Source organism: Lepidochelys kempii, chromosome 7, assembly GCF_965140265.1.
Source record: "Lepidochelys kempii isolate rLepKem1 chromosome 7, rLepKem1.hap2, whole genome shotgun sequence".
Taxonomy (NCBI): domain Eukaryota; kingdom Metazoa; phylum Chordata; order Testudines; family Cheloniidae; genus Lepidochelys; species Lepidochelys kempii.
In genome coordinates this window covers 44,817,779-44,841,922 of record NC_133262.1, presented here as the reverse complement: position 1 = coordinate 44,841,922, position 24,144 = coordinate 44,817,779, and the positions used below count along the sequence as shown (strand labels likewise).

General features: G+C 46.6%; 1 protein-coding gene across 2 annotated transcripts in view; it reads left to right on the top strand.

The window, feature by feature from the left end:
* TWF2 (twinfilin actin binding protein 2) overlaps positions 1-24,144 on the top strand; it is a 73,779-nt gene that overhangs the window by 7,276 nt on the left and 42,359 nt on the right. For both annotated transcript variants that reach the window (XM_073352468.1, XM_073352469.1), the window contains exon 2: positions 18,359-18,436. In XM_073352468.1, the coding sequence (XP_073208569.1) occupies positions 18,359-18,436 (78 nt within the window). The remainder of the gene's footprint in view (positions 1-18,358; positions 18,437-24,144) is intronic.

Here is a 24,144-nt window from a genome sequence, read left to right as displayed (position 1 = left end):
AGAATGAGATGGCCTCCCCCATGGCTGTTGGTCCAGTTCCTATGTCAGTTCCCCTCTCCACCACCTCACTGCTGTATATCTAAACAGTAGCTTTCATAGACGCTGTAAGAACCTGCAGGACTAAAACCTGGGGATTCTGGGCTGCCAGCACTTCTGTGTTGTCACCAGACCCTCAAACTGGGTTTCTGCTGTGGGACCCTGTGAGACTAGACACTGCAGGAAGTACCGCCCAATGGAGCCTCTGTAGTGGGCCTCTGAAGCCCACTGATTGGCCCATGCCAGTATACAAACCAAGAAGCTGTCTCAGGGAGCTGTCTGAGCAATGATGCAGACTGCCTGCTTGCTTCTGCTCCAGACCTTTTCTTGCCGTGAACCCCTGACTGGCTCCTGACTCTGGCTCTGCAACTCCTCTCCTGATCACAACTTGGTAACTGACCCCTGCACACGGGCTGCCCAGGCCCTGACACCAGCCCTGATAGAAGCTGAGAGGACTTGCAAGTTCAGGTGGCTCTTCAGGTCTACTGACATCTACCGCCTGGCAGTTAGAAATGACTATAGAGCTCTTTAATGCGTAAGAGATTCTGGAGGCTGTATTCTACACCCATAGATTCAAGTGATTCCCATGGATGTCAGTGGGACTTACTTCTGTCCTAGTTGGGGAGAATAGGGCCCCAGGAGTAGTAAGCTGAAAGACTGGATGTGAACTAAGTCCAGCATTGACACCTGGCTGTATTTATATACATGGCTGCAAGAGAATATTGTAAAGCTCTGAGCTCCAACCCTGTTTTTTTTGTTGGGAGGGAGGAAAAAGGAAAAACTAAAGAACAAACCCACCAAAGAATGGGTTAGGGAAGCAAAGTGAGGGAAAAGAATGGAAGAAACCAAGAGGGAATAAAGGGACAAGGACCATACTGTATTTTAGACCAACCTTCATATGGTTGCTCTCGAGATATAAATATATCAGAGGGGTAAACACCAGGGAGGAAGAGGAATTATTTAAATTCAGGGCCAATGTTGGCACAAAAACAAATGGTTATAACTGGTCATCAATAAGTTTAGGCTTGAAATTAGACAAAGAATTGTAACCATTAGAGGAATGAAGTACTGGAACAGCCTTCCCAGGGGAGCAGTGCGGGCAAAAAATCTAGCTTGTTTCAAGACTCAGATTGATAAGTTTATGGAGGGGATGGTATGCTGAGATTGCTGACAGTGGCACATGGCCCATCCATTACTTCTATCAGTAAACATCTCCAATAGCCAGAGATGGGACACCAGATGGGGAGGGTTCTGAGTTACTACAGAGAATTCTGTCCCAGGTGTCTACATGCTGAGGGTCTAACTGAGCACCATATTTGGGTTCAGGAAGGAATTTTTGCCTACATCTGATTGGCAGAGACCCTGGGCTTTTTTGCCTTCCTCTGCAGTGTTGGGCATGAGTCACTTCCTGGTTTGAATTAAAGTAAATGGTGGATTCTCTAACTTTAAGTCTTCAAGATTTGAGCACTTCAGTAACTCAGCCTAAGGCTTTTTGGCCTATTACAGGAGGTGGTGCGTGAAGTTCTATGGCCTGCAATGTGCAGGAGGGCAGAGTAAATGATCACCACAGTCCCCTCTGGACTTAGTCTGAGTCTATGCCAACTGCTTGTGCACTGAGAATATCACAGACTTTTTCTCATCTTATTGTACCAAAACTCTCAGTGCTCATAGTCAGATCAGAGACTTCAACGCATGGAGCTTGAAAATTCAGCAAAATACTCTGTTACAAAAAGGCTCTTCCCAGGAATCTCTCCTCCCCTGGCTTGCTATAAATGTAATATGGCTGGCACGTCCTTTCCCTTACTAGGGGCATGGCATGTCTGTGTATGTTCAGTTCTGGGCTTCTGCTTTCAAGAGGTCATGATGGATATACTGGAGGGCTGAAAAGAGGGACCAACCTGTTTGGTGTAAACTGTACTCTGAAGCACCCTCTGACAGTGGAGCAGTCAGTCATAGTCAAGATGGAGTGGAGAGCACTGTTTTTTCCTCTTTTCTGCTTATAGTGAAAAGGAGAAGTTGATTGACTTCAGCTTTCTAGTCTAGTCAAAGCACTCTTGTTTTGATCATGTATAGTAGTATCTTCTTATACTTCCTCTATTCTCAGCCATAGGAATTTGCTGGGTTTGGGGGAAGAGGATATTCTCAGCAGGTGATAGAATACAGAGTCTGCTGCTCCCTGGTGTGGGGACAGATAGTGCAGTGATAGGTCTGTTTACAGACCCAGGATTATAACAGGTTGCTTCAGGCAAACTAGGAAAAAAATCCTAGGAAAGCCAGTCTGAACAAGTGAAACAGAATTGCTTGCTGCCTGCCAGACAAGTTGCTGACCTGCACTTTAAAATCCTGGTTATGATTTCCAAGCAGAGTTTGTGACTTGAGGCAGCAAATGAAAATTAGTCTGTTGCTTTCCTCTTGTAAACATCACCAAGTGGCAGAAGTAAGGAGTCATTCATGTGTCCAGCCAGTTACTTTGCCACATTCCTCATCTGATTCCTCCTGCCTTTCAAGAAGCATACATGGGGCTAATTATTTGTCAGTGTGTCCCTTAATGCAGTGTGGGCTTGGTTACAAGGAAACTGAGGCAGGAGGCTAAATTTTTTTAACTTTAGCTGAAGAATGTATTTGCTGTGCATTGAAGGCACCAAGCATAAATCGGGACAACAGCTTCTCTTTGCAGATGAGAAATACGGCAAATATACAACATTTTTTCATGTCTGTGTGTGTGTGTGTGTGTGTGTGTGTGTATCCGATGAAGTGGGTTTTAGCCCACGAAAGCTTATGCCCAAATAAATTTGTAAGTCTCTAAGGTGCCACAAGTACTCCTCAGTTTTTTTTTTGCTGATGCAGAGTAACACGGCTGCCACTCTGAAACCTATTTACATTTGTGGAGCTCATAAATGAGATAATTTCACAGTGGGTAACTTTGCAATAGATCCTACCATGGTTTCATCTCAAACCTAATAGCTGTATGTGCTCCCAATTCAGGCATTCTAATGGGTCTCTTTCTGTGCAAATGCAGTCTGTAATTGATCTGTTTTACAGGTAGGTCCATTTTTTTTTCTGTCTGTACCAAGACTCTACCATGTGCAGCTCTTATTTTGTACATTGGGCACCCAGAGGTGGCTGTGTGCACCATTTAGTGTGTACAGCTAATATGCAAATGGTTCAGAAATTGAGAGACGTTTTAAACCAAAGGAGTTTCACTTGATATTGAGCTGTAATTTTGTAGATGAGTAAATAATTAAAACCCCATGAAGTTAAGCACGTAAAGGCACCAGAGGAGAGGAAATCCCGTGGAAAGAGTGTGCTGAGAACCTTTAAGTGAAATGCAATCACAACTTGAATCTGTCCTTTGGGTCCTGGGTGCCTGACACGACTCTCAGGAGATTTGGGAGGGAGAATGTTTTACAGGGTTGGAGTTCAGGCAGTAATATATAAACTGGGGCAACTTCTTTGCTCTTCTCTGAAGCTGTCTCATTAGGCCTGTGTTTGGGACAGCATGGGTCTGTCTTGCAATCTCTCTCCATTCCCCAACAAACACAGTACAGATGCTATGGTGAGTATGACTGAGCCCTGATGAAGGTTGTGTGGGCCAGACTAGTGTCCTGTGTCAGGCAACTGAGGAAAGGTGGAACTAATTCTGATTGGAAAAGAGGATGAGTTGAGGAGACAGAGGCTTTCAGAATTTATGCCAGGGAAAGCTAGTCATTTCATAGAATCATAGAATATCAGGGTTGGAAGGGACCCCAGAAGGTCATCTAGTCCAACCCCCTGCTCAAAGCAGGACCAATCCCCAACTAAATCATCCCAGCCAGGGCTTTGTCAAGCCTGACCTTAAAAACCTCTAAGGAAGGAGATTCTACCACCTCCCTAGGTAACGCATTCCAGTGTTTCACCACCCTCTTAGTGAAAAAGTTTTTCCTAATATCCAATCTAAACCTCCCCCACTGCAACTTGAGACCATTACTCCTCGTTCTGTCATCTGCTACCATTGAGAACAGTCTAGAGCCATCCTCTTTGGAACCCCCTTTCAGGTAGTTGAAAGCAGCTATCAAATCCCCCCTCATTCTTCTCTTCTGCAGGCTAAACAATCCCAGCTCCCTCAGCCTCTCCTCATAACTCATGTGTTCCAGTCCCCTAATCATTTTGGTTGCCCTTCGCTGGACTCTCTCCAATTTATCCACATCCTTCTTTTAGTGTGGGGCCCAAAACTGGACACAGTACTCCAGATGAGGCCTCACCAATGTCGAATAGAGGGGAACGATCACGTCCCTCGATCTGCTCGCTATGCCCCTACTTATACATCCCAAAATGCCATTGGCCTTCTTGGCAACAAGGGCACACTGCTGACTCATATCCAGCTTCTCGTCCACTGTCACCCCTAGGTCCTTTTCCGCAGAACTGCTGCCTAGCCATTCGGTCCCTAGTCTGTAGCTGTGCATTGGGTTCTTCCGTCCTAAGTGCAGGACCCATGGTAAATAGCTCCTAAACCAGTCACCTGTCGTGAATTAGGGACATGATTTATAAGCCAGGAAAGGAGCTATATGTATTAGAGCTTACAGGAAAAAAAAATAGGACCAAACTTAATGGAAAATTCAAGAGTTTTCATTCTTGTCACAGATTTTTTTTTTTTCCCATTTGCTGCTGTATTTTTTGTTCAATTTCAGTTTCAAAATCAGTAGTTTTCTAAAAGGAAAACGGTTTTGACCATGGTCAGCTTAAACATCAAGTGGGATTTTTTCAGTCCCAACTGGCAATCTGAGAGCACTCAGGTGAAATAGCGTTTTGCAGAGTGACCAGGCAACATTTCTGTTGTCGAGTTACATTGCAAACTTTTGAAAAATGGAAAACTTACAAAAACCCCTGGTTTCGACAAAAGGCCCTTCTTGAGTAAAGTACTCTTTCTTTCAAAAAATGTCGACAAGCACTAACAAATGCTGAACTTGGGCAGAACTGTTCCCACAAAGGGTATGCCTTCACTGCAGAGTTAGCATGAGCTCTTACCCAGGTGTTGCCCCCATCACTGTTCCTGTACACTCACCCCTCTCATCTAAGATAAGTGGTGCTTTACACCCAGGCTAGCTGGTCCCGTTGAGGGTGTGGGCTAGAGCTTGGGTTCTGCTTTCACTCACTTTGCAATGAGGATTCAGGCTAAATGACTCTAGTGCTGCTAGTCCTCCAGTGCCCTCCCACAGTTCCCCCTGTGTGCCTAGAACGGGTGGCCAACCTGGCTCTGGAGCCACATGCACCTCTTTAGAAGTTAATATGCGGCTCCTTGTATAGGCACCGACTCCAGAGCTGGAGCTATAGGTGCCAACTTTCCAATGTGCCAGGGGGTGCTCACTCCTCAACCCCTGGCTCAGCCACAGGCCCTAACCCCACTCCACCCCTTCCCACCAACTCCCCTGAGCTTGCTGTGCCCTCACTCCTCTCCCTCCCCCTGAGAGCCTCCTGCATCCCACGAAACAGCTGATTGGGAGGTGCGGGAAGGAAGGGAGAGGAGCTGATTGGTGGTGCTGCTGGTGAGTGGGAGGCTCTGGGTGGGGGAGTGCTGATGGGGGGCTCCTGACGTATTACTGTGGCTCTTTGGAAATGTACAGTAGTAAATTCTGGCTCCTTCTCAGGCTTAGGTTGGCCACCCCTGGCCGAGAAGGATAGACAGGTCTCTAGGATGACCATGTTTCCCAAGGAGAAAACTGGACTCCCCCAGCCGCTCGCCCGAGAGGTCCCCCCTTCAATGCAGTTGCTGGTTGCTGGAACCCTGCCCCCCTGCGGCAGGCTGTTGCCCCTTGCTGGAACCCTGTGCCTCCCCATCCCCCAGTGAGCCTGTTGCCCAGTCCCTGGAACCCTGTGGGACACCACCCCCCCCCCCCCCCCGCCAGGAGGCTGTTGCCTGATCACTGACACCCTGCAGGGGCCCCACATGCTGGAACACTGCTTCCTCCCGCCCCACAGGGGACTGGGCATCTCCACTTGCCCCCCTCCACACTGCATCCCACTTGTTCACTTTTGTCAAAAATTTGTCCTGTTGGCTCTTGCCAACTGAGCAAGTCAGTAAGAGCAAATGGGACAAGTGACTTCTTTTGGGGAAAAAAAGTTGGGATGGCTGGGACCAGGCTTAAAAAAGGGACCTTCCCAGCCAAAATGGGATGCATGGTCACCCTACAGTTCTGACACAGTTCGCTGTGAAAAAATCTTAGAGTGGCTTAGCATATTTCAACACACAACCCCCTGGGATGTGGCCTCAGCAGTCCTAGTGTTACACATAGGTGAGTGCAGCAACCATGAGGACACAGTAACTTGGATAAGCCTCAGCAGTGTGGCTGCTTACACCCAGGCTAGGCTAACTGGTGTTGAGACCTGGCTGCCAGTCACTCGAGTTTATTCTGCAGTGAAGACCTATCCAAGGAGTAATACAAGATGCAATGATATCTCACCAAGAAAGGGGACCAGAGCATAGATGGATTTCCTTTTAGGAAAGGAGAGAAGTAAGGGATATGGTGGAAAGTGGGGGGGACTGGGTTCAGAGTAACAAAAACCAGGCAGGTAAGTTGGCTGACTGACCTTGCTTTCCTAAAACCTCTTGTGGTGGTAAATCGATTTGTGCAAATACATGCAGTTTCCTGTTCTGTGTACAACAGTGCAGTCAGTAGCTTTGGAGTGTTTTCACTGTTTGCTGCATGTGGTCCCCATATGGGAATGGCTATCACAGGCATGTATACACTATGATCTTAAGTTGACCTACGTTAGGTCGACTTATAGCTACCGCAGTAATTGTGCTGATAACGCCCTGAGAACCCAACAACTGCTTCCATTCTTGACCCTGTGCACTGGGAGTGCTCACAGTCTGAGACACCAAACAGCATATTGGCACCTTGCTAGAACCCTGTGGCTGGCATATCATTTGCATATATATTTACATAACTGGATTGGAGACAAGAGACACCTTCTCTTCCTCTCTTCTTCCCCCCGGGTCTCAGAACCCACGCCCCAACCTGAGCCCGAATGTCTACACCACAGTTTTATAGCCCAAGCCTGAGTCAGCTGGCCCAGCTGCAGCCATGCCGTGGGTCTTTTATCTCAGTGTAAACATATCCTGGGAAAAGATGTGGAACAAGACTGTCTTCAATGCATTGTGTTGCCTCTTGTCCTTCCAGGCCCTGCTTCTCCAGCAGCACGGGAGCAGTGTATCTCTGGTCCCGAACTCAGGGATTGTGAATGTGAAATGAAAGCAGCTGCCTGGAGTCACTTTAATGTGAGGATTATGTCCAGTAAATGAAAGATTGATGTCCGGAGGCTTAAGTTACCTGTCAGAGGAAAGAGTGACTTGATGCATTCAGAAAGGCATCCATTTCAGGAAGCATGTATTATTGATCCAGAAGCATTGAGCTGTCTGGGACAGGGGTTGATGGTGAAGTTTGCACAAACAAAACCGAACTCACTTTCCCCCCAATAGGTGTATATGTGAGAAGACTGAGTCTAGAAGGAATGTAACCAGAGCTGGGCGGGGAGCTTGTACTTTACTGGTACATGTGCCTGGGAAGCTTTGGGCATTTATTAACATGTTTGCTCTTATTCGAGTCCTGAGCTCTGGGCACCAATCTACCTGTGTGCCGTGGGGCTTGGGTGTGGGTCTGGAGACACCCAGACCTGTGTCCTCCTCTGGAGGGGTGCATAGTGGCTTGAGGCATCTTCATATTGGTGAGTGTCCCCACTTGGTGGGGTGAACACTGGGCACAGTCTATGCTTCAACATGTGTTCCTGCTACGGTAATACAGGCATTTCTAAGTAGTCCACATCACACTGGGAGATTGGTCTGTTATGGAAATGAGTCTCATAAATGAGAGATTATATCTTTACTGTCAAGTAGGTTAGGTGAATTGTGAGGGAAGAAGGTGTTTCTAAGCACAGAATGGAGTAAATGGCATTTAAGTGGACTGATGAACAAAGCCTTGGTAGCCTATATAAGAGGGAGCCAGTCTATGGAAGGGCTCCTTTGGTATTAAATGATAGATGGAAGGTGTATCAGCCTCTGGGGAAAGGTGCAGCTTTCCCCTTACTGAGCAATTATTTGTTCTCTTTATTCTTAACTATCCAATGGGTCTGGGTGGCAAACTAGATACAAATGGAGCTGGTCATGGCCTCTAATCCTCCCTGGAATGTAGTACAGCCAGGACACGTCTGTGAGCAGTGCAAAATGTGGGAATTGTCTCTCTCTGCTCTGAGTGGAACAAGCTTGCCTTCTGTCTGCACTTGTTTAATAAGCATTTCACCCATAGAACATGCCCAGCACCTCTGTCCCTCTGGTAGTCAGAGGTCTGGGGCTTTCGCTTTTACCGAGCCCTTATTGTGTTCTTGTAGTGGGACACGATAGCCAATCACAGTGGCTCTCATTCTAAGGTCTCCAGGTTGTTTATGCCTTGGCGCCTGCATCGAGGCAGTGAGACCTTCTGCCCGCTCCAAAGGGTATGTCTACACTGTAGCTGGGAGGTGTGATTCCCAGCCTGGATAGACAGACTTGCGCTAGCTCAATTAGCAGTGTGTACATTGTGGTATGGGCAGCCGCTTGGGCTAGCCACCTGAGCTTAGACCCAGGTAGTCAGGCAGGGTAACCTGAGCCATTGCCTATACTGCAATGCCCATACTGCTATTTTTGGCACAGTAGCTGGAGCAGAGCTGAGCTAGCGCGAGTCTGTCTACCCATGATGGGAATTACACTTCCCAGTGTATCTCTATAGGCTGAGTGACCCTTTCAGCAGGGCTTGGTGTGCTCTGATGTCATTTTCTGGTTAGTGCAATCATGTTTTATATTCTTTGGACCACGTTTGGTGTGTTAGTGTCAGACTGGAACAGTGAGTTGTCTAGAAGGCTTTTGAAAAACAGCCTTTTTGCCCAGCTTCTAATGGCTACAAATAGATTTGCCAGAGGTACCCCCTTGGAATCTGTGCTGTGCATTTTACTCGTAGCCCTCTGTCCCTTAGGCTCTTCTGTCTGGCCCCTGTTCTTGTAGCAGCCCTTCATTAGAGGTCTGTGGCTCTGGTTCCTGATTCATTGCAAGCTTCTCAGTTTAGTACTATTGTCTGGAAATGGCTGTCCTGTTTGTTCACTGATTGGTCCTTATTAATTCAGTCATGGGCTCTCATAAAAAGAAACACCTGCTGTCGAGTCCAGTGACAAGTGACATAAGAACGTCCATACTGGGTCAGACCAAAGGTCCATCTAGCCTGGTACCCTGTCTTTTGACAGTGGCCAATGCCAGGTACCCCAGAGGGAATGAACAGAACAGGTAATCGCCAAGTGATCCACCCCCTGTCGCCCATTCCCAGCTTGTGGCAAACAGAGGCAAGGGACACCATCCCTGCCCATCCTGTCTAATAGCCATTGATGGACCTATCCTCCATGAATTTATCTGGTTCTTTTTTGAACCCTGTCTTGGCCTTCACAACATCCTCTGGCAAAGAGTTCCACAGGTTGAGTGTGCGTTGTGTGAAAAATACTTCCTTTTGTTTGTTTTTAAATCTGCTGCCTACTAATTTCATTTGGTGGCCCCTAGTTCTTGTGTTATGAGAAGGAATAAATAACACTTCCTTATTCACTCTTTCCACACCAGTCATGATTTTGTAGACCTCTATCATGTCCCCCTATAGTAGTCTCTTTTCCAAGCTGAAAAGTGTCAGTCTTATTAATCTCTCCTCATATGGCAGCCGTTCCATATCCCTTATCATTTTTGTTGCCCTTTTCTGAACCTTTTCCAATTCCAGTATATGTTTTTTGAAATGGGGCGGCCACATCTGCACACAGTATTCAAGATGTGGGCCGACCATGGATTTATATAGAGGCAACATATTTTCTGTCTTATTATCTAACCCTTTCTTCATGATTCCCAACATTGTGTTTCCTTTTTTTGACTGCCGCTGCACATTGAGTGGATATTTTCAGAGAACTATCCACAATGACTCCAAGATCTTTCTTGAGTGGTAACAGCTAAATTAGACCCCATCATTTTATATGTATAGTTGGGATTATGTTTTCCAGTGTGCATTTCTTTGCGTTTATCAACATTGAATTTCTTCTGCCATTTAGTTGCCCAGTCACCCAGTTTTGAGAGATCCTTTTGTAGCTCTTAGTTAAGTCCCAGGCAGACTGCTATCTTGAGTAGTTTTGTATCATCTGCAGATTTTGCCATCTCACTGTTTACTCCTTTTTCCAGATCATTTTATGAATATGTTAAATAGGACTGGGCCCAGTACAGACCCCTGGGGGACACACTATTTACTTCTCTCCATTCTGAAACTGACAATTGATTCCTAGCCTCTGTTTCCTACCTTTTAACCAGTTACCAATTCATGAGAGAACCTTCCCTCTTATCCCATGATTTCTTACTTTGCTCAAGAGCCTTTGGTGAGGGACCTTGTCAAAGGCTTTCTGAAAATCTAAATGCACTATATCCATTGGACCCCCCTCAAATAATTCTAGTAGATTGGTGAGGCATGATTTCCCTTTACAAAAACCATGTTGACTCTTCCCCAACAAATTATGTTTTTCTATGTGTCTGACAGTTTTGTTCTTTACTGTAGTTTCAACCAGCTTGCCCGGTACTGAAGTCAGGCTTCCTGGCCTATAATTGCTGGGGTCACCTCTGGAGCTCTTTTTAAAAATTGGTGTCACATTAGCTATCCTCCAGTCATTTGGTACAGAAGCTGATTTAAATGAAAGGTTACAGACTACAGGTAGTAGTCCTGCAATTTCATATTTGAGTTCCTTCAGAACTCTTCTTGGGTGAATACCATTGGGTCCTGGTGATTTATTACTGTTTATCAGTTTGTTCCAGAGCCACCTCCTAATGACCCGTCAATCTGGGCCAGTTCCTCAGATTTGTCACCTAAAAAGAATGGCTCAGGTTTGGGAATCTCCCTCACATCCTCAGCCGTGAAGACCGATGCAAAGAATTAATTTAATTTCTCTGCAATGGCCTTATCGTCCTTGAGTGCGCCTTTAGCATCTCGATCACCACACTGGTTGTTTAGCAGGCTTCCTGCTTCTGATGTGTGGTGTGTTTTTTTTTTTGGGGTTTTTTTTTTTTTTTGCTATTACTTTTTGAGTCTTTGGCTAGCTGTTCTTCATATTCTTTTTTGGCCTCCCTAATTATATTTTTTCACTTCATTTTCCAGAGTTTATGCTCCTTTCTATTTTTAAAAGATTCCTTTTTGCCTCTCACTGCTTCTTTTACTTTGTTGTTTAGCCACGGTGGCTCTTTTGGTTCTCTTAGTATGTTTTTTAATTTGGGGTATACATTTTAGTTGAGCCTCTATTATGGTGTCTTTAAAAAATTTCCATGCAGCTTGCAAGGTTTTTACTTTTGGTGCTGTACATTTTAATTTCTGTTTCACTAACCTCCTCATTTTTGTGTAGTTCCCCTTTCTGAAATTAAATGCTACAGTGTTGTGCTGCTGTGGTGTTTTCCCTTGCCACAGGGATGTTAAATTTAATTATATTATGGTCATTATTACCAAGCGGTTCAGCTATATTTACCTCTTGGACCTGATCCTATGCTCCACTTAAGACTAAATCAAGAATTGCCTCTCCTGTTGTGGGTTCCAGGACTAGCTGCTCCAAGAAGCAGTCATTTAAGGTGTCAAGAAACTTTAACTTTGCATCCCATCCTGAGGTGATATGTACCCAATCAATATGGGGATAGTTGAAATCCCCCATTGTTGTAGAGTTTTTTATTTTAATAGCCTCTCTAATCTCCCTGAGCATTTCACAGTCACTATCACCATCTTGGTCAAGTCCTCGGTAATATATCCCTACTGCTATATTCTTATTATTCAAGCATGGAATTACTATCCATAGAGGTTCTATGGTACAGATTGGTTCATTTAAGATTTTTACTTCATTTGATTCTACGTTTTCTTTCATGTATAGTGCCAATCTCCCACCAGCAGAACCTGTTCTGTCCTTCCGATATATTTTGTACCCTGGTATTACTGTGTCCCATTGATTATCCTTGTTCCATCAAGTTTCTGTGGTGCCTATTATATCAATATCCTCATTTAATACGAGGCACTGTAGTTCACCTATCTTATTATTTAGAGCAGTCACTGCTCTGCACAAAGTTAATCAAGAACCTTAGGTGAATATGGTAATGTCCTAGCAGGTTTTCAGGAATGTTTTCTTAGTAGGGCCCTACCAAATTCTCGGCCATGAAAAATGCGTCATGGACCATGAAATCTGGTCTTTCCCCATTAAATCCACTCTTTTGTGTGGTTTTACCCTATACAATACAGATTTCATAGGGAAGACCAGTGTTTCTCAGATTGGGAGTCCTGACCCAAAAGGGAGTTGCAGGGGGTCACAAAGTTACTTTAGGGGGCTGTGGTATTGCCACCCTTACTTCTGCGCTGCCTTCAGAGCTAGGTGGCTGGAGAGAGGCTGCTGTTGGCCAGGCACCCAGCTCTGAAGGCAGCTCCCTGCCAACAGCAGAACAGAAGTAAGGGTGGCATGATATGGTATTGCCACCCTTACTTCTGCGCCGCGGCTGGCAATGGCTCTGCCTTCAGAGCTGGGCTCTCGTCCAGCAGCCACCGCTCTCCCAGCTGCCCAGCTCTGAAGGCAGCACCGCTGCTAGCAGCAGCACAGAAGTAATGGTAGCAGTACCGCAACATCCCCCTACCACAATAACCTTATGACCCCCGACCCCTCCCCCCCCAAACTACTCCTTTTCGGGTCAGGACCCCTACAATTACAACACTGACATTTCAGATTTAAATCACGACATTTTTTAAATCTTCTGACCGTGAAATTGACCAAAATGGACCGTGAATTTGGTAGGGCCCTACTTATAGGGAGTGAGATGAGTGGGACAACCTCTGACACGCGTCAAGTTTTATTACAGGCTGCTAAGAGAAGTGGTCAAGTTCAGGTGCTCTGCGCTCATACTGAAAATGCTCTTGACTAACGTTTTCCTTTTTCCCTCTGGTGTATTTGCTACTTGACCTTCCTCAGCTCCATGATGGGATTTTGAAAATTCCCCCAGTGATCTAGGAGCACAAATCCACTGACTTGCAATGGGATTTGTGCTCCAGAGTCACTCTGGTGCTTTTGGAAAGCCCACACACCATTTTTACCAGGAAAATAATGCTCTCTACTTTAAGTGACTCTTTAAGTACCTGATACGCAGCTAAATAGAATGGATAAATTTGGAGGGCTATCAGTCAGCACCTTTTACCAACTCTAAGGTTTACCTAGGGTGAAAAATGAAGAAAAACCTGTTTATCTGCGTTAGAGCTCTCCCCGTGTTTTCTATTCAGTGATTGGAGCTATATAAATACATAAGCGAGACAGTCTCTCCGCTTTGCCAGTGCAATAGAAATTTGGGATAGAAAAGACTTACTGGGGTGTTTTGTTCACTTTCATGGGTTCCAGTGAATACAACTGTATATCTCTTTTCCCCTCAGAGGACCTTGTTGAGTGGTAGATTCCCATACGTGGGCAGGCTGTTTCCTTCCTGCCCTGTTTGTGGCAAAGGGGATAAAAATATCAGAGGAAGCTCATGTGGCGAATATGTTAAAACCAGCTTGTCTCTGACAGCAGAGCTGGTGCTGGGATAAGTTGAAAGTGTGATCAGTCTTTTTGAAAAGGAGAGAGCATTTCCAGTTTCTTTGGGCAATTTTCTGGCTGCAATACCATTTGGCTTATAGAGTTCCTGTCTCCCCTAAAATGCCTTAATTTTAGGGGTCCCCTTCCCCCAGTCACACTGCCTGCATTGCTGTTTCATCTCAACAGATCTTAATTATGGGGCTCTTCCCACCCAGTCACACACCCCAACCTGAAATCGTTAAGTCTCTGGAGTTTATTTCAAATCTCTACATTTCGAAGGGGCTTATAACTGCTCTAATTCACAAAGTCCCAGCCTGATGGACAGTTCTCTCCCACTCCCTCCAACTGGGAGATGGAGGGAGAGAGAAGTTAGTGGCCTCTGAGATATTTCTATTTAAGCTGTGGCATCTGAAAACTGTCCCAGCTGCAAATAAGCTGTTGTGAATTTACATAAACAGTAACATCTTAATGCATTTTAGTGCTTTAGGCTGTCCTTGTCTGCCCACGGATTAGCATTTGCTTTAACAAGAGTTCTGCCTGTGGAATAGAGAGAAGAGAGGCCCTGGCCTGTTTGACGGGCAGCTGCAAGGAAGATCCTGTACTAAGGAGCTTTTTTGTGAATGTCTCATTTCCAAACGAGTTTTCAATCTTTGTATGTGTTCCCTTTCAAATGGTTCTCGGATGTGCCCCAGAATACTTTGCGCCAGTTTCCACTACTCTTCAAAAGCGGTGCCTTGCCTGTGATCTTTTGGAAGAAGCCCTGTCGGAATGGTCACAATGAGGGGGTGGCCCACAATGAAGAGTATGGCTGCTTGGGGCTGAGCACTGCACTTCAGTGGAAGAGCAGAGACCTGGAAGAGGAGCTGATTGTGAGCTCTCTCCCTTGTTATTAGCCCACTCAGTCACCAACCGCTATCCTTGGGGAGTTAGTCCGCTCAGTTCAGCTATGCTAGTGATCTGCAAGCACAGAGGGTTCCCGGAGGGCCATTACTTTCCATCTTTTGTGCTGTCCACATCTCCTGCATTCTCCAAAATGTTTCTATGGAAGGAGGTAGGGAGATTGGGTGGTTTGCACAGGAAAGATTCAAGTTTGTTGCAGTTTTTCCACGGTAAAAACCCAGGTGTCTGATGTTCCTGTTCACATCACAGGACTAAGTGGAAGAGATTTGGCCCCAGGTGGAAGGAAATTGATCATGTTGAGTGCTGACTCCAACAGCCATTCAGTGCAGCTCTTTGCTAACAAGTGAGATTGTGACAGCTTCCTTTGTAATACTACTTAACTGTGGATATTGAAGCATTTGTTGGCCACCTCTGCAGATGCCTTGCAAGTCCCTTTGTTGCAAAGTCTGATTAAAATCTGCCTTTGGCAAGAAGGTTTGTAATGAGCACTTGCGGTGTGACTCTGGGAGGGGAGGGGAAAATTTGCTCTTGACAAATCAAGTATTGATATTGAGGTGGCTTATGGGGTACAGAATGGAGATTTACCAGCACAGCTGGATGGTAAAGAATCAGATAATTGACACTTAGAGCACTGGTGTGTTCTAGGCTGATCTGTAGGAAATGCTTAGAAATGCTTGTGCACAGCATCCAAATCACCTAACAGGATGCACTTGAATAATATAGACACTAATTGGGCTCCTTGAAAGGGCTGTCCATTGCAAGGACTATGATATACCCCGTAACTAACGTGAGAGGTACATCTTTCTTCAGTGAAGAGGGGTGGGAGGAAGAAATTAAAGGCCCTTCCCAATATTGGTGGAGATACCGTAGGCACTTGGCTGAAAGGTGAGCTCCAGAGATCTTTGTGTGTCCCTGATAGAGGAAACAAGTCCTCCCCAGCTAGAACTATTGCTGTCGCTGCCGATTCCCAGTGGTTTGAAGACTTCATTCGAGGGAGTTCCTTGCCCCTGGAAGCGTGGAGGGGAAGTGCATGTGCTCCACATCGTAATCAAGCAACCTGGACCTGTGCTATAAAATAGAGGGCTGGGCTTGTGACCATCTGGCTGGCATGTTCAGTGAAAGATTAAGCCATGGGAAAACCAGATGGTGTTTAGAAAAACCTGATGCTTAGAACAATAGTGGCCTTTCCTTTCATCTCCCACTCTTGTCCAAAATATCCCTCTCTTTCCGTTTGGTCCCATCTCCGAGACTCTGCACCCTCAAAAAAGCCTAGAAACACTGCAGAGGTGTTGGGCCAGACTTTGCAGACACCCAGTCTGTATGTCGCTCAGGTTTAGTAAGTGCTTCTGAGGTTAACTCTGTGGAGTTCAAGGGAAGCTGCCTTTGAAGTTCTGACCCTGGGCTGTAAGAGAGCAGAGCAAATCGGAGTGGTCAGGGACTCTAATGCAGACAAGTAAGCCTTGTAGGCACTTCCTGTGATGGGTGACAAATGAAACTTCAGCTGGAACAGCAGTCCAGAAAATTCAATATTATTTGAACTTAAAGTAACCTCTTCTTCTTTCCTCCTCCTCCAGTCAAACTGAATGGCCTGGGAAAGGCAGCCTGTAACCCTGACCGTCCGTTGACATTATGTATTCAAAATCCCATTGAGCCAGTCTAATGCTCCATTTGGCTGCAGGCTTTAGGACATTGTTACAGTTACACATAAAAATGTAATGGGCAGTCAGAGTTGGTGGCATTCCCTGGCCCTCTTGTCTGTCCCCAGTAAAACTGCAAACTCTAGGCTTGTATTAATACTTCATTAAGCTCCTTAAAGTATGTTTACGCTGCCAAAAAAAACCCCAACAACCCAGCAACACACCACGGCAGCAAGCCTGGGCCTGGGTCAACTGACTCGGGCTTGTACTATGGGGATAAAAATAGCAGTGTAGATGTTTCTGCAGGAGCTGGAGTCCGGGCTCTGAAACTCGATGTAGGGCTATGGGTGAGTGGGCTCTCTCAGCCTGGGCTCCAGCCCCAGTGGGAATGTCTACGCTGCTGTTTTTAGCTGAGCCTGAGTCAGTTGACCCAGGCTCAGAGACTCACTGCCCTAGTTTGTGGTGTGTTTTGCAGTATTGAGGTACTCTTTGATTCAGCTACCCATCTGGCATGTCTTATCTCTCCACAAAGCAGCCAGGTTCCCTCTGTGCACTAGGGATGACTGGCCACATGCAGTAGTGATGTGATACTGGCCAGATTACTGCTGTATGGTGCACTTCCTGTTCTAACCCAAGTCTTTCCCCTCTCTGAATATTTATGATGGCTGCTTTACCTGTGATCCAACGTGTAGCATTTCAAAGGCCAGCAGGAAACCCTGGTGTTGGAGGTAGGCTGGGGTGCTGTCTGTTGGAGGTGCTTTCTTGCAGGTTAGATGTAGCTAAAGTTCTGATGGCTCATTTTTATTAAGATGTTGAGCAAGAATAGGGATGCCAATCCCAGATTCCTAGCTTAAATACTAGTGCTGATCATTACTGGGCTGGGGCTCTTTTCCACTTCCTGCCCTAGGCTGTTGTTACAAGTGTTGCTGGATGCTGTTAAACAGCTGGTTTCAGAGTAGCAGCCGTGTTAGTCTGTATCCGCAAAAAGGAAAGGAGTACTTGTGGCACCTTAGAGACTAACCAATTTATTTGAGCATAAGCTTTTGTGAGCTGCAGCTCGCTTCATCGGATGCCACTACATGCATCCGATGAAGCGAGCTGTAGCTCACGAAAGCTTATGCTCAAATAAATTTGTTAGTCTCTAAGGTACCACAAGTACTCCTTTCCTTTTTGTTAAACAGCTGATGAGTTTAACTCAGAGGTGGCTTCCTCTCAGTGAGGCCAGGGGTGGAGCGATTCCTTCGTATGTTTGAGAGCATATAAAGTGCTAGAGGATCCTCTGGGATCAATGACTGGGGTTGTCTGCTAGCGTCCCTAGGATTTTGATTCTAACTAGATAAGTGTCCACAGTCACCGGTAACCTTGGTTGGTGGGAGGAAAGGAAGGCATCCTAGAATTGTATTCCAAACTGGCCTGCCTCATTTTCTTATAACTGAAGCTACTCAGGCCCTGGGGGAAAGCCTACTAGGCAATACAGCCAGTTGTTGCTAACACACAAACAGGTCTCTGTTCTGCAGGATCTGAGTCCTCAAGTCCCAAGGCTTATCACCGCTCATCCTTGAGGCGTCATGGTGGGACAAGCAGAGAGTGAAATTCAAAGTGGCTACAGTTCCGATTCCTATAAAATTCTGGCAGCTTCTGTGTTATGCAGCCTTCCCGCTGGAGGTCACACGCTCCAGCATACAGCATCCAAAGCAAAACGTAACCAAGGAAAGTGTTTGAACACAACAGAGCTGCCTCTACCCATCATCACACCTTCCAGCTGCCCTCCTCCCCCACCCCACATGCAAACCAGGATACGCTGCACACTTAATAAACTGACACTTGAGCCTGCCCTCCCTGCCCCAGCCAAACTATCATCTAAATTTGGGCTATTATGTTCACCCAGTCTAAGTATCAAGTTCTCTGGATCACATGTGCTCCTAGACAGTATTTAACTCTGAAACCTCTGAGAGACAGGACTTTGTATCCTTCACAGTGTAGATCACACAGCAAGTGAAATCGGCTGCTTTGTTTTTATTCTGTCCACTTTTTACCATCAGGGATTTTTGACTCTCTTCCACTTAGTTCTTCATTAGTTTTTGTCACCTTCTCCTCCCCCCCTCCCCTCCCCTACTTGGTTTGAAGAGCAGAATAACATTTGGTTTGTCTACTAAGTTTGATCACAATGTTTCTGGTTCTTTTAGCCACCACAGAGTTAAAGGACTTTTTTGCCAAGGCCCGGAATGGCTCGATCCGTCTCATCAAAGTCGTCATTGAGGATGGTAAGTTCTGTTTAATTCCATTTCTTTGTGCTGCCTTGTTTTTCTCTATGGCTGTGGCCGATCCTGCTATAACAGAGAAGACCTTGCTGCTGCCGATGGAAAATCCTGCTAGGGGCTCCTGGAATGTGGCCGCTCAGAATAGACTGTGTGGAGTGAACACAGCTGACATTTTGAAGGAGCAGAATTCTGATGCCTTTTATTTTCTTCAGCAGTATCTCTATGGGACCCACTGTGATCCACCTGTTTCCAATGGGGAGCAGTCACTTGTACAGGCAGCTAGTACCGCTTCCCAGTGGCAGTAAGGGGTTCACAGTCAGTCTGGCCTGATGCAGTGCTGGTATCTGCTTCGCTGTTCTCTGTCAGGTCTCTTGGATGTTGGGGCTGCGTCCTGACAATATGGCTTTGCTGGTGTAGACTGTTCTGCTTCCCTGGGGCTGTTTGCCAACTGCCCTTGAGTGAATCCTACAGGAAGGAGACCCCCACTGGGTGATGGGTGCTCTAGAAACACCTAAGAGAAGGATAACCACCCCAGATGCTGCAGTAATACTGTAAATGGTAGTGCTTTGGACTGTTAGTGTAGCCTTTTTCAATGAGGCGACGAGTGGGTATAGGATTGTTCCCAGTCTGGGAGTTTATTCCTTATTCTGGTGCTTAAGCTTTTCCTCAGCAGTCTCTTTAGTGTAGCTGTGCCTTTAGTCTCTAGAGAGCTTACAGCAGCGGACCTGAATCAATGCAGCGGTGCCGCTGTAAGCTCTCCAATGTAGCTGTTCGAAGCCAATGGGAGAGAGCTCTCCCATCGGCTGAACTACTCCAGCCCCCCACCAGTGGCAGTGGCTATGTTGGTGGGAGAAGCTCTCCTGCCAACATAATGCTGTCCACACTGGTGCTTATGTTGGTGTAATTTATGTTGCTCGGGGGTGATTTATTAACCTCTTCCCCCCCACCCCCCCGAGACAGAAGTTATGCCAACATAAGCTGTAGTGTAGACCAGTGGTCTCCAAAGTGGGGTGTGCAAGACTATCGATTGGGGGGCGCAGCAGGAGGAGCACCGCCGGGGGGGGGCGGCCCTGAGTCCTCCTGCCTGTGGAGGAGCCGGGGCAGCCGCGCAGCCAGCGACCAGAAAGAAGCGGCGCTTTCCCCTTCAAAGCGCTGCTTCTCTCCAGCCGCTGGCTGCGAGGCTGCCCCGGCTCCTCCTGAGTCCTGCGGCTCATGCTCTCAGGGCTGCATTCCAAAAGCGGCTTTAGAGCTGCAGGCCAGGGCCCCCTTAGCCCAGGGCCCTAAAGCCCCTCCGTTCTGGGTGGCCCTGCCTGCCGGGGGGAGGGGGGGCAGCTCTCAGAATCGTGGCTATGGGGGTGGTGCTGCGCTGTGCAGAGCCCCCTGCAGCAAACAGGAGCTGCCCCAGGTAAGTTCACCTCCTGCCTGCCCCAGCCCTGAGCCTCCTTCCGCACCCCCACCCTGAGCACCCTCCCACACCCTAACTCCTTCCCAGACCCCGCCCTGAGTGCCCGCTGTGTCAATGTTAAACCAAGATTTTCAAAACTAATAAAGCATATTCAATCCCATTACTCTCACTAAAAATATAAATTTTTTTTTAGTGAGAGCAAAAAGGTTTTTTGTACTGTGAATAAATAAAAAAAAGATTCTAAAAATATTTTTCATCTTTATCTCATTGGTTTTCAATTTCTATTTTTTGTGTATGTTTAATAATTTACACAATATATTGTACAGTAATACATGTATATAATTTATACATAAATATACATATATTGGTGTGTGCTCAAAAAATTTTTACTGATAAGGGTGCGCGAGACCACTGGTGTAGATATAGCCTCAGAAGAGCAGCATCCCTGAGCTTGTTTACACTTGGCGGTGCTGTAGTGCTTAGTGAAGACGCTACCTGTGCTGAAGGGAGAGCTTCCTGAGAGGCGGTAGCTCAGTTGATGGGAGAAGCCCTCCCGACATAGCTCTATCTACGCTGGAGTTCAGTTGGTATAACTGCCTTGTCCAGACCCCTGAGTGGTGTAGTTATACTGACATATGTTTGTAGTGTGGACCAGGGCCGAGTCAGCCCAATGGATGCTTTCTCCTTCCGTGACCTGAAAGCAGCATAGGATAGGGTGAGCAAAACTCCAGAGCCAGATCCTCCGCTAGCGTAACCTGGCACAGCTTCACTTCGTCAGACTTACAGCTGCCGAGGAGCTGGCCCCAGATGTAGAGAGTAAGTGAAGGTGTTCACTCAGACCAGATCCTAGACTGCGTTTCCTCCTGTCGTAGTGTGTTTTATGGCTTTCACATCCCCAGTTTCTTGTGCTTTAGGATTTTTTCCAGTTCCTACTATTTCTATTTTGGGTTTAAATTGAGTGGAGCAAATCAGTCTGTGGCATGTTTTTTGTTTTTGGGCTATCTAAAGGTAACTTTCAGTAGCTCACATTTATCAGATAAACAAATGGAACAAGGCATTGATTTGCCTGCTAACTTACTACAGAACCTTTTTGGTAGGTTTTCCATAGCCCTAACTGCAATATGTCCCAGAGCAGGCTGCATTACTGATTAGCTGACCATTGTAAAACCTGCACTGCAGACATTAATCCATGCCAGCCCATCAGCTGCTTGCTAGGGCAGAAGGGCTTAGGGCATGTTTCTCTTTGGGGTGATGGGCAGGCTTGTCTTTAGTTCCATCAGGTGGAGACTTTAGAAATCAGCTGGTGAAAGACAATGTCTGTTTATCCTGTAATAAATACAGCAGCATTCATTGCATCTGTGTTCTCTTCTGGCTAGTGCTTTGTATGCACGATCCCGCAGCATCGCAAGGGCTTGTTCTCTGCAGTACTGCCAGGGCATGTGGAAATGCATGAAATCTGCATTGTAGCTCTCAATGAATTTGTGGAGGTAAATGTTAAAGACAGATTGTGCCCCACCTCAGCTCCTACGTACTTCTCCATCTGCATAGAGGGAGTGGAAAGGAACTGCAACTGGCTTCTGTGGTGTGCACACTGCATAGGGCCACTATAAACAGCCCTATGCTGTCCTCTGTGCAGACCCTAGCATAAGGGGATGTGCAGGGAGCAGGAGAGATCAGGCACATAGCCCTTGGTGCTATATGAGTTGCGCTGCTTAAGTTAGAGCAGCTAGGGTGTACTCAAACTCACGCAAGGGGCTACTTCCTCCCCCACATCAGAACCTAAGACCCGTAAAGCCACCTCTGCACCCCCACCCATGTGTTGAGGCCTTGCTAGGGTACCTGCTGGAGGTGCTGCACAGAGTTGGACCCAGAGTGCATAATAGGAAACTGACTAGTTACTGCTACCCATGGAGCAGGAAGCATAATGAACTTACGTCCAATCAGTTCTGTTTTTGCTTTCTCTTGCATAGATTATCCTACCCAGATATACCAGGATGTTCCATCGTCCCCTTCGCCCTCTCCTGTGTGAGTCAGTATCTCTCTCTCTGCTGGGTGCTAGTTTTGTATCCTTTCCATGCTGGGTGAGGGACTAGTGCAAGTCATGCTCGTAATGTTGAGCAGATTCTGCTTGCTTCTGTGTGCCCTAGCATGTTGCAATACCCAGGGATTTTCCAGGTAGAGGCTGGACGTTTGGTAGGACAGGAGGACAGTCTCGTGACTAAACCACGGGTTGGAAGTCAGGCGTTCCAAGTTCTGTTCCCAGCTCTGTCACTGACTCACTATGACCTTGGGCAGAGTCAGTTGGGGCCTGATTTTCAGAAGTTCTGATCGCCCACCCCTTCAGAGTAATTAGTAGGAGCTGAGAGTTCTCAGCATCTTTGAAAATAAAGCTCTTAATCTCTGTGCTTCAGTTTCCTCCTCGGTAACAAGGGATAATCCTTGCCTGGCTCATGGGGCTCTTGGTAAGATCAATTCAGTAAGGTTTATGCATAAGCAGGGTGCCCACTCTTTCCCCTCAGTGCAGCTGATTCAGTGTTGGATTATTTGCAATTGGCGATCTCAGTAAGAATACATTCGTCACCACTCATGAGAGCTGTACTCATGTCATCTCTGCAGAGACCGAATGGGATATCTTCATCTGCATGACGTGTTGCTGTAGAACTTGAGGACTCCATGGGGAACTGTATGGGAGGATTTAACTGTGAGCTCCCCTTGTCTGCAAGGCAGGAGTTCTGGTTTTCCTGTGTGAATCTTCCCATGATTATTTTTGTGGGGGACATTTTGTATAGCCCAAGCTCCCAGCAGTAGAGAGGGGAATAGGTATAGACCATAGGACTTGGCATCTGATCAACAGAGATTGTGTAGAATTGCTAGCAGCTAAGCTGGAATGATCATCAGTCCTTAAATTATGTGTGGCTATCGTAGTACAGTGGAGGAAATCAGCAAATGGCTTTTTACCCATCAGAAATGCCTGACTGTGTCTGAGCAGAATAGTCACAGGAAATGCAGAGACCTATTTAACCAGTTTACTAGGAATTGTTGGGATAGAAGGTGAATTGAGGGATAATAGCAGTTGGCTCTAGTGACAAATTTCACTTGATCAAAGCACATAGTGGCAAGACCCACTGATGAAGGTATGATTGCTGCCAGTTGAGTCCTTCTAGCGAGCCAGTGCTCTGATACGGGTTTGACTCTTGGGCTGAGGACAGCCTCTTCAATTCTCTTAAGGAGTGAGAAAGGGGGAGCTCCTGCAATGAGGAAGGATGAACTAGTGGTTGAGATGCTGGCCTGGGTCGTGGGAGACCCAGATTGAATTGCTGCTCTGCCACTGACTCCCTGTCTGACCTTACGGCAAATCACTTCCGCTGTCCAAGTGGGGAACTGAGGCATAATGGGGCTAGCAGCACTGCACTGCCTCACAGGGGACTCTTGAGGATATAAAAATTAAATGGTGAGGTGCTACAGTACTGGAGGCCTAGGATAACTAGGGTGGTCTTCGGTCTAGATTTCCCTTTTTTGAAAGTGATACCTTTGAGATAACCAGAAGCCATATTCCCATATTCTGCTTTCCTGTTCTGCATATGTAGGGAGAGCAGAATAGGAGGATCGAGATCTACTGTGTGGATCTGAGAGGAGAGTTGGGCCCTAAATGGGAGTTGGCATGGGGGAATGGGGAAGGGAGGAGGCTGAGGATGGGGTATTACATCTTTGGTTGAAATACCATTCCAAGTGTGTCTGCATCAGGAATGGCATCTGAGTTACCAGATTTGGGAGAAGGGAGTGTATTAGAAAACCAGCCCATTGCTATCCTGAGCCCATACAGTGCAGTGATGCTTATTTAAAAATATGTATGCTCCATTCATCTTTGGTTAGAAAGCTCGGCAAATGAGTAATGAAAGCAGGCATGTTCCATTATTCTGTCATAAGCTGGCATTGCTGAGATGGCCTGAAATTAAATGGACACATTAGCAGAGAAACAGATTGATATGGTGCCAGGCTGACCCTGCCTGCCTGTGTCCACCATCCCCCTCTCTATCTAGCCAACCCTGAGGCTGGGCAGCTGACGATGCTATTCCCTAGCTGGGTGTTTCGTGCTGCAAAGTTAGAACTTTCCACTCATTGCCTCTTTGAACTTGACTGCAAGCAGCCAGCTCCTTTGAGGTTGGCCATCAAATCACGTTTGCTATTCTAAGGGGTAGATCAGTGATTCTCAACCTATTTACTGTTGCAGGCTGCATATGCAGCTCTCTCTGTTATGTGGGCCGCATCCACACAATATATATATGCTACCTGTATGGCCCTCAGG